General features: G+C 35.2%; 1 protein-coding gene across 1 annotated transcript in view; it reads right to left on the reverse strand.

Moving 5' to 3' along the window:
- drd4-rs (dopamine receptor D4 related sequence) overlaps positions 1-10,382 on the reverse strand; it is a 23,408-nt gene that overhangs the window by 5,754 nt on the left and 7,272 nt on the right. Inside the window, exons 2-3 of the mRNA XM_016550720.1 lie at positions 1,920-2,093; positions 1,319-1,593 (exon numbers count right to left, since the gene is read on the reverse strand). Coding sequence (XP_016406206.1) covers positions 1,319-1,555 — 237 coding nt within the window. The 5' untranslated portion in view covers positions 1,556-1,593; positions 1,920-2,093. The remainder of the gene's footprint in view (positions 1-1,318; positions 1,594-1,919; positions 2,094-10,382) is intronic.

Consider the following 10,382-nt stretch of genomic DNA (forward strand, 5'->3'; position numbering starts at 1 on the left):
ATATATATATATATATATACACGTGTATGTTAAAAACATCAAAATATTACAATTATAATACAAATATAAATATTTAAATTTGGATATTCAAATAGTTAAGAAATATTTTGGAGTGAGATATTCATTAAAGTCATGTTCAAGGCCATGTTGGTTAAGTCTTCAGGGATCTTTTGGTAGCAGATGGTAGGTGTTTATCACTTGATGGTCTTGACTGACTGCAATTAAAGTTTGAATTCATTGAAAGAATGAACCAAATCCTCTGTTAATTCAAACCAACCATACAATAAAGACAGGACGTCTCTGAGGGAAATCACTCACTGCATCAAGATTCACTTCACAGACACACAAACTTCAAGGGCAAAAATTCACACCATGAGACATTAGAAATAGTTTCCTGGAGTACAAAATGTACCCCAAAATGGCATACAGTCGACATGAAATCAAAACTGACCCTATATTTCTTAATACATGTTCCTGTGGTTATTGTGAGCAATTCATTACACTGATTATTCCATAGAAATAATCATATAAATAACCAGATCTGCCTTTTAAATTTCCCTTTCCAGATGACATCACCAAACCATCTTATTTTTCAACCCCAACACTGCAAACCTGTCACACGGACCTCGTTTCACAGTCCTGTCAGTTTCTGGTGCATAAAATCAAGGCAAAAGTGGCAGCGACTATACTTTTCTTAATAAACTACATAAGTCAAACAGACTGCAGATTTTAAAGATCTAGGTTGATAACTGAAAAGTTCATCCGTAAAACCATCACCAGTGCTGTAGGCTTCATCTGAACATTGACAGGCACATGTCCCCCATGTTAAACAGAGGTAGCCCCACACACTCATTTTTGAGAAGTCTAGCTGTTTGATACAATATAGTGATTTGAATGACTCAATTATTGATTTCAGTCATATTCTGCTCATTCATTTCAAACACCTTGCACTTGTCCACTAGTAACACTTCAATGAGGAATAATTACAACATCAACACAATCTGAATGACTCATGAATTCTCAGAAACCCTGTAGCGCTCAATGCTCAATGTACCAGCATCTCCTACCAAAATCTTTTCAAAGTTGATTAAAAAAAAGACAAATGACTGGGTGGACAACACGCTCAGTTCGTTCCATATCATCATTCTGGCCTTGAGCGGGAGACTTTACCCCAGTTGCTCCAGTCAGACTGTCCCAGTAAGAAGTGTAGCATTGTTTGCATGGATAAAAGCATCAGCTAAGTCAAAGTTTAGTGAATTAGTAGTCTGAAACATAGAGGAGGAGTCTAGACCATCCCTCATTGGTCATTGGCACTCACCTCAGAGTAGACGTAGAGCGGGAGGACCAGCACAGCCAAAAGAAGGTCGGCCACGGCCAAACTGACGATGAAGTAGTTAGTTGCGGTTTTAAGAGAGCGTTCGGTCAACACACTGAGACACACTAGGACGTTCCCCAAGATGATGATGAGGATGAGAGGCACGCCACATATCAACGCGAGGTAGTTGTACCTCTCGTGGGCCACCGCTGGGTCTATACTGGGCGTCACATTGACCATGGTGCCCTGAAGTTCAGCTGCCAACCCGGATTCAACATCTGTAAGAGGGAAATATTGACACAGTGGGGGCTGTTTGTAGAGACGAATGGGTCTTTGTGTGTGTGTGTGTGTGTATGCTAATACGTGTTTGTGTTCATGCCCATATGTTACTAGCAGAGGAATTATGACAAGAAGAGGCCGTAAATATGAACAAGCGCCCTCATTTCACAGTCGTTTATATGCAGAGTGCTTGGAAATGCAGTCATATGTCTTCAGTCTCTATCTCCATTTGTCATCGAATGCCAACAAAATGTTGTCGTTTTATGCTGTAAATGTGTTCAGATGTTTGTATCTGGTTCGCTTTCATTCTAGTCAAAGCTCTTACCTTGAAACTGTCACGATCAGACAAGATTTTCGGGCTTTGTAGAGTATGTTAACTTGTCTGGTGTCTGAGAGTGTTGTAATCACATTTTGGAAGTGTGTGGGATAAAGTTGACTCTTTACGTCAACAGCAGCCATGTTGAAAGAGTTAGCACTTCGTTCATGCGATCTGATAGAGCTGAAAGAGAAGAGAGGTGATAATTGAATCTTCTCTTTATGCTTTATATAGGCATCATCAGCAATGCGCATGACTTAGCTGTGATAATCAAGTTTAAAAAAAAGGACGCATATGAGATTGAGTTTGGCACCCCTGAATTACCGAAGAGCGGTGATGACTTGAAGTTTTGCCGTCACAAACAAGCTAAAATGTGCCGAAACTGATTTGCAGCTGTCGTCGTACCGCACGGTATGTTGAAAATAAGTTTGAAATATCTTTTACACATTTCACTCTTTAACTGCAGGTTTAATTGCTTGTTTAATAGCTGATTATATCATTGTGGCATTCTGGAATTAGTATTTAAAGAGCTGCAAAGACATAATATAACATGAATTAAATTTTTGACTTTATGAAATTGGCTGTCATCATGCAATTTGCCTCGGTTTCTTTATTCTACGAGTAACACGTTGGAGTATGGGATCAGAGGATGCTCTGCTTCTGTGATAACGGACTGTTTGAAATTCTCCCCTCTCGCAACAACAGGTGAAGGTTGCCATGACAACCTCCAGTGTGTGTGTGTGTGTACCACAATGAAGACGGGAGGCACTTGTGAGCATGTACATAAATAAAAACCCAATCAAACCTGTTCCAGTTCACATCACCCTTTGGTAACTAATGAAAATGTTCAATTAAAGAAGTCTCCTCTCAGGACGATGTTATCGTTTCTTCCCCTGCAGCTTCTTCTCTTGGAAGTCTATAGTTGGAGGAGTTGTGTGCCATTCCAGATTGAATTGAGAACGCCTTTTAAATTCCAATTTAATCCCTATTAAACATGATTTGACATGAATTGTAACTCCAAAATGAAATCAGGGAAGTAGAATAAAATCAATAGCTGTCTGTGTAGTTTTTAATAATATTACATTCACTGTCAGCATAAATTACTAATAATCCTGTTTCCATAAACACAGAGTTATTTACAGAAATAATACTAATATATTACTGTATATAATATATATATATTACTAATATATTAATGTTAATGTTATTAATGATCAATTTTTTATATATATTTCATATTTCATAAATTAAATAGAATTTTATGGGCAATGGTGAAACAACACTTTACATAAAATGCACTATTTTACAGTATTATTTATTTATTTAAGCATAAAAATGTAAAAATAATATAAGTTTTCTGAAAATAATTCAGTGGACATTTTGTGAATTCATATAAGGCACCCCAAGTGCCTAGGATTAGAAAATTATGAAATATATATCACCATACTTCCCCAGTTGATTGATTAATTTAAGAATTTTCTAAAGTTTTCTGAAATGTTATGTTTTAATATGCAAATTATGCATTATCTAATTAAATATGCACTAATTTGCATGCATTTCCAGGACAGAAATCTGAACATTGTGGGGGGTTATTTATATTGATTATTTATACCAATATAAAATTGGTATTTTATACCAATTTATTTTATTTGTATAAAATACAATAAAAAGCTGTAAAGTTGAAAGAAGTGGACATGTCTTGCTCAGTGCAAGAAAAAAAAATTATTTTGAAAAAACAGACGGTAACACTTTAGTATAGTCACCAATTCTCACTATTAACTAGTTGCTTATTAGCATGTCTATTATTAACATATTGGTTGTTTATTAGTACTTATAAAGCACATATTCTGCATGACCATATTCTACATGCCTAATCAATACCTAAACTTAACAACTACCTTACTAACTATTAAGAAGCAACAAATTAGGAGTTTATTGAAGCAGAAGTCATAGTTAATAGTTTGTTAACAGCAAGAACTGGACCTTAGAATAAAGTGTGACCAAAAAGACTTTTAAAATATATACTATAATTGAAATCTACAGATGCAAATAGATAAAGTGTAATAAACACTTGAACTGTTTTTAATGCTTTCTTTCCACTAGTCTGAAACATGTTATGAAAAGCCCAAAATCTCACAACTGACAAGTACATATTTTTGCCAGTGTCTTTCTTTAATTAAATTAAATGTAATTGATTTGTAAAATGTGAAACTGATGTGCTGTTCAGGCTGTGCCAATGTGCCATAAGGTTTTCAGGTTGCATGGATCACATACCCTGTCATTATGAGGGTATTAGCAGAAATCTAAAAATCACTATGTGCTGACTCTATAATCTCCCAAAGTACAAAGGTAAACAGACACAGCGTGCCACTGGCAGTTGTCAGTCTGGTAATCTATCCCCATGCTTCTTGTACCCTGCGTTCTGCTTGTAAATGTCATCCCAGGCAGGACATCCCTGGGCAATGGGAACAGCAGGGAAAAGAAGAAAAAGTCACTCACACACCCTGGTGTAAGTCTGTCGGACCGGAACGTTTCATACAAGGCACACGGATAACATAACCAGCCATCTCACCCCTGTCCCAGAACATCCCTTCAGAAGAGCCGTCAAAGCACAAATAGCTTCTGACTGTCTAGTTGACAGAGGACGCCTAGAATAATTTCATTAGAAAGTTTGAAATGCCATTGTCACATTGGCGTCCGCCCTACAGCAGAAGGACTCGGAAGGTTGCATCTCATTACGCTCCACCTTCAAGCATGAACTGTTTGATTTTGCACATATGAGTCTACCGAGGCCAATATGAGACACTTTATTGGGATTAAGTTCATACGGAAAGGTCGTTTCATTACAGGTGGAATGATTTAAGAATTAGTCTCTTTAGCGGAAGTGCCCTTTAGAGGCTTCACGTTCTCTGACCTTCTGAAAACGTTTTTGTTCTGCACTTTTCACAGGTACAGTACATTTTGGTGTCCCTTGACTTTTTGTGAAAGCACTAAAAATGGAAATTCCATGTTTAGAACTATTAGTTATGCTAGATTAAATTCCAGTATAAAAAACTACCTTTTTTTTTTAACACTTCAAATGTATCTCATATATGTACTGTATATTGACTGTCATAGTAAATGATCAAAATTGTAATGTTTAGCTTTGTTCTACAGTTAATATTTTGGGTAACCCTGTAACCGCTTGATTTTTCCTGTATTACCAAAAATGTATCTGTGACACATGACACGTGGCATGAAGGAAATATTGCCTTCCTTTTATTCAGTTTGTACAGCTATGCTGACTGCATTCAATGTGTTCAACCATTCAAAACTGTTACCCAAATTATTGTAAAAAAAAATAAATAAAATAAACTTCTTTAATTTACAGGAAATATAAGGATACTTTAGGTTAAATTTGTAACACTGTTGTTTGCCTTTTTATTTTTTAAATATAACATTATTATTAAATTATTATTATAAAAATTAAAAAATGTAATCATTATTGTTATAAATTCTGATATTTAGGTTAATTTATTTAATGTTGATTGCTAAAAAAAATTATAAAGACGCGTTTTAAATTATATTTAGACATTTTAAAGACGTTTCAGGAATTTCAGGCCTAATTTTGTACATTTGTGTGGACATACTTAACCATATTTTGGGGACAAATTTGTACCTTGACGTGATCTAAATTTGAGAGAAAAAAAATTGAGCATACAAAATCTGTCATTACAGGACATTCAATAATGTAAAAATTATGTACGAATTCAGTAAATAATATTTGTTTGTTTCCAAAACTGCCAAATGTTTTCTGTCAGAGAAATGTGAGTATGCATTTGTATGACTGCTTTAATATGGCCATGTAAAGGCCACTACATTAATTTCTCTCTCCCTGTTGTTTTGGACCGTCAAACCATTACTGATTTCCCTTTCTCGGTTATGCTCAATTAAAAGTGTCTTTTAGTATTGAGATACTGCTCTCACCTCCAGGAAGGTTCCGTCACCAGCGATGGCAGCCGGCTTTAATTATAGTCAGAGAATTTCAGAGCTGCTACGATCCTCCATAACGGGAACAATGAAGAGTGATCAAGGTAATTACTGCCTTTCCTCTTTCTGTATTATAGTGATTTTTTTCTAAGCTAATCAGAGCGCAGCAGTCTTTTTGTAGGTGTTCAAAAACTTTTGCTGTGTCTTTGTGAACATTCTGTCCAATAATAATGTTTGCACAGTATAAGTGCTGCCTTATTAGTTGAGGTTAGTAAAGTGTCTTCTGTTGACTTCTTTTTAAATTGCTGCAGAGAATAAAGAGAGAATCTGATACGCCAGACTGAGGCATCTCACCCGTCAATGAGAGCTGGTCATCTTTTTTATGTCGAGGTTCTGGAAAAAGCTTGACAGAAAGTGTTTTTCACCCTTAAATGGATTGATTGATGAGAAGTCTTGAGAGGCGGCAGGTCAGGTGATGGCCTGTGGCATTTCCTTTGTGTGGCTGAATGTCTTTTGAAGATTTATGGCCATGAGGCTCTCCAGGAAAACATTGAGGGAACAAGAGGAGAGATAAATGAGGAGACATTCACAGCAACAATAAAAGCTCCAGAGGGAGGTGAGGCAATGATCTGTGTTAAGGGAGGCGATCACGTATTAAAGTGTGTGTTTTTTGTGTGTATGTGCGAGGGGCGTGTGAAAAACAGAGGATCAGATCACAAGCGAGCAAATAGCTAATATTTTTAAGTGTGTGTCTGTCTTTGTAGGGTAAGAAAATAATCTATATTTTACTTGAAAACAAAATTAGAGATTAGTAGTTTTAAGTTTAAGTAGACTATTACGCAATCTGTAATGTATAAAGTGCAGTAAGTGACTTGACTATTAGCTTTGAGCAAAGAGAAAGCTATCTTTTAGCATTAGCAATTACTTCAACGGTACTTGCTCAACAGCCAAATGTCAATTCTTTAGCCAATCACCTGAACCGTAAATGTCATGTGACTAATCAATCATGATTCACAAGAAACATCCTGACAAATGTTTTGCCCCCATGAAGCAAAATTCAGTCATTCCAATAGGTATCCACGCTATGGCATTTTTGCGCAAGGGCGAAACCTTTTCCACTTGTGTTCAAGTTGGTCATGCTTTATTAACGGTTTAGCATTGAGGACATCTATATGCTAGCCAGTGTAGTTCTAAAAGTTGATCAAATTAACCGTTAGGTGGTATAGCAGCATTAGCATTAGCATGTAGCATGTGAAATCCTGGAAGTCTTTCTCTTCCAGGACCAAAACATAGATGTTTCATTTAGCACTATACAAATTTTGTGCAGTAAAATCCTGTTGCTAGCAATAGCAAATAGCAAAACATTGGATTCATTGTTATGTATTCAGCTGCGCTGAGGAGCCATTCAGACAGAACGCGTTTTGCTTTTTGCCCAAAAGTTGTGGGCAGTGGGATGGGGGAAAAACAGTCTCAAGACGTTTTTTTTTTTTTTTTTTATTTGGGTGCATGTAATCATATTAATTAAATTTTTTTTTAAAAGTAAAGTACCAAAGCTGCATTTATTTGATTACAAATACAGTAACTAGGCTATTATGTTATTTATTATATATTTTATTTAATAAAATATATCATAGGAAAAGAAAACATAAATCTTTTCCTTTTACAAAAGTCTGTCATTTTCACCCTTGCAGTTGAAAAGAAATGACCCTATTTTATCTGAGCCATGTCTTGCATGTCAAGACACTGCAAGAAACGCAAATGCAATAGTCAAATATGTACATGTTTACATATAAAAACAATGGAAAAGTAGTGCAATGGAATGTAAAAATGGCACCTAACGCTAATACTTTATTGTACTTCCCAAAAACCAATTTATATGTGCGTCTATAACTTATCACAGATTGACATATCTTACATGTACACAATGTGTCGAGTGGTATCTGCATTAAACCAATAATGAGCTAATGACAGTAAAATGTCAGGGGTTAATTAAACATGCTTCTGACGTAATCGACTAAAGCTGTAACCAGTCAGTCGCTTAAATGGCATCATCTCAACAGAGACTGTGATAAGATTTCAGCTTCAGTTAATTTCACACTGACAGATATATGAAACACAGACTGTCTAATGTACTCCATCCACCATTTGTGCCTCATGACAACTGCCCCACTGTGAGATCTTGGTCATTGATCTTCATGTCTCAAGTCTTGTAGATCAACTGCTGGCTTATCTAGAGCCCCTTTCACAATCTCTCCGTCTCATTTGGCCAATTAGCATTCAACACACATTCGAGATTTGAAAGAGAACAAGCACAGTTCAGCCCTTTTCTGAACAATTCAGATTTTATAGGTTTTGCTGTGCTGGGAGTGATGTTATAGAAATAACCGATGCATTGTGTTTTGCAAACCTGTTTGTGAAAGCAAACAAAGATCTTCACTATACCAATTAGGGACATTTTGTTGGCACCCACATGGTGAAATATTATTAGGGTTGTGAATAAACTCAATGGTTCGGTGGACCCAGTGCAGCTGCGATTAGTGCAAGGTCACAGTTTATTAGACAGCACCCCTCAGACTGTCAATTAGAAGGAGATGGAGAAAAAGAAAAAAAAAAAGAGAAATGATGGGACAAAATGAGATAATTATTCTGATGGTAGGAGAAAATTAGATGTGATATGGGCTGGAATCGGTCTGAGGGACAGCAGGCTCCAGATCATAGTAGCTTTTGGTTATTAATTCATTTGTGTGTTCTGAGGGACTGATGATTTACAATCTCTGTTGGATTTCATCTTAAATGTTGTCAGTTTGTGTTTGAATATTTCCAATATATGGCCTAGTAAATTGGCATACAAAAATGCATTTATTGTAAAAACAACTTATAATCAGGCAGCTTTTTGTGCTTACATTTTTAAATAATTTAAAACATACTTTTGCTGATAATAACAATTAATTTCTGAATGTTTTATGATGTTATTTTCTGCCCAAAAAAATTATAAAATGTTCATTTTCTAAGGTAGGGGTTTTGGGGGCTGCAGGGTGGTGCAAAAACAGAAAGAAAAATATTCTGAACATTTATTTTATTTTATTTCGGAACTGTTACAGTAAAGTGTATTACAATATTTATTAAATACTTATATATTTATTAAATGTTAAAAGCCAGAATTTTTATTGTGAAAAATAAATCAGAATTGAATTTAAGACGTTTTAAATCATTTAAAAATAACACTGTCAATTTAATGCAAAGTTTTAATACAAATATATTTTCTAGATAATATCTTAACTTATTACTATGATAATTAAAAAGTCAATTACTGAATTTGGGGAAAAAACATATTGCCTTTATAATATATGTAAAGGTTACTCCACTGCACACCTCGGATCACTTCCTCCTCACTCTTAACCTTAACATGGTTCCTGACACAACATGTCACATGTCATCTTTCGACGTAACCTACGCTCACTCTCACCCTCCCGGCTATCTGCTATGGTTTCATCTTCGCTTCCTCCCCCTAAACAGTTAACAAATAAATAAATAAATAAAAACTACTATAAGGGGTCAAAATAGAACTTTAATCAAATATAAATGTAAATAAATAAATTGTAATAAAATTGTTATTATTTATAAATTAAAATTGTAGCTCTAGACAGTTAACTATGGCTATTTATTAATACAGTTGTCTGATTGATTTTATGGTCTCAAGCATTCAGAATCACACAAAAGAAAATTAAGCAGTTTTACTATGATAACCATGGTTTATATTGGTATGGGTTGTGATGTCCACATGTTTTTATTGAAGAAATTAAAGATGAGAGGCTGTAGCATTTCTATCGCAAAAAGGTGGCCAATTAAAAATTAAGTGGATATTTGAATTAAACGTTTGGTCAACATTAAACAAGAATTTGATCGTCCTGTAAGTTTAACAGCAGCAATTATCAGGCCTTTGGTGCCCTTTGCAGGCATTTGTAATAATGTAAATTGTTTATTTTGTATTACATTATGTATTTTAACAGTGTTATTCAATGAAATATGACCATTATTAATTAACCAATCGCCTCGTTGTTTTTATATAATAGCCTACATTTTAAGTCATGGAAGCTAGAATATTAAGTCAGATGCGTTGTTGGTGGTGGTGAAATTATTACTGACATTAAAACACGTTACTAACGTCAACAGTCAAAAAAGTTTCACAGGATTATGAACGTAGGTACCTGAAAGTGATGCACGGGCTTCATCTCGGGCTTTTTAATTTTCTTTTCTCTGCGCCGGACTGCGCTGATGTCTTTTCCCTGATATAGCCTAGTTGTCCATTAATTATGATGATCATTTGTATTCAGCCGCAAGCATGCTCAGGTGAGAGCTAGTGCAGATCCAGAATGGCCTACTGCGCTCATCATAAAATGCATTTTTTTAATAATAATATATATAATATACAGTGGGTACGGAAAGTATTCAGACCCCCTTAAATTTTTCACTCTTTGTTATATTGCAGCCATTTGCTAAAAT

This window comes from Sinocyclocheilus rhinocerous, unplaced genomic scaffold (genome assembly GCF_001515625.1).
Source record: "Sinocyclocheilus rhinocerous isolate Xijiao unplaced genomic scaffold, SAMN03320098_v1.1 scaffold3117, whole genome shotgun sequence".
Lineage (NCBI taxonomy): Eukaryota > Metazoa > Chordata > Actinopteri > Cypriniformes > Cyprinidae > Sinocyclocheilus > Sinocyclocheilus rhinocerous.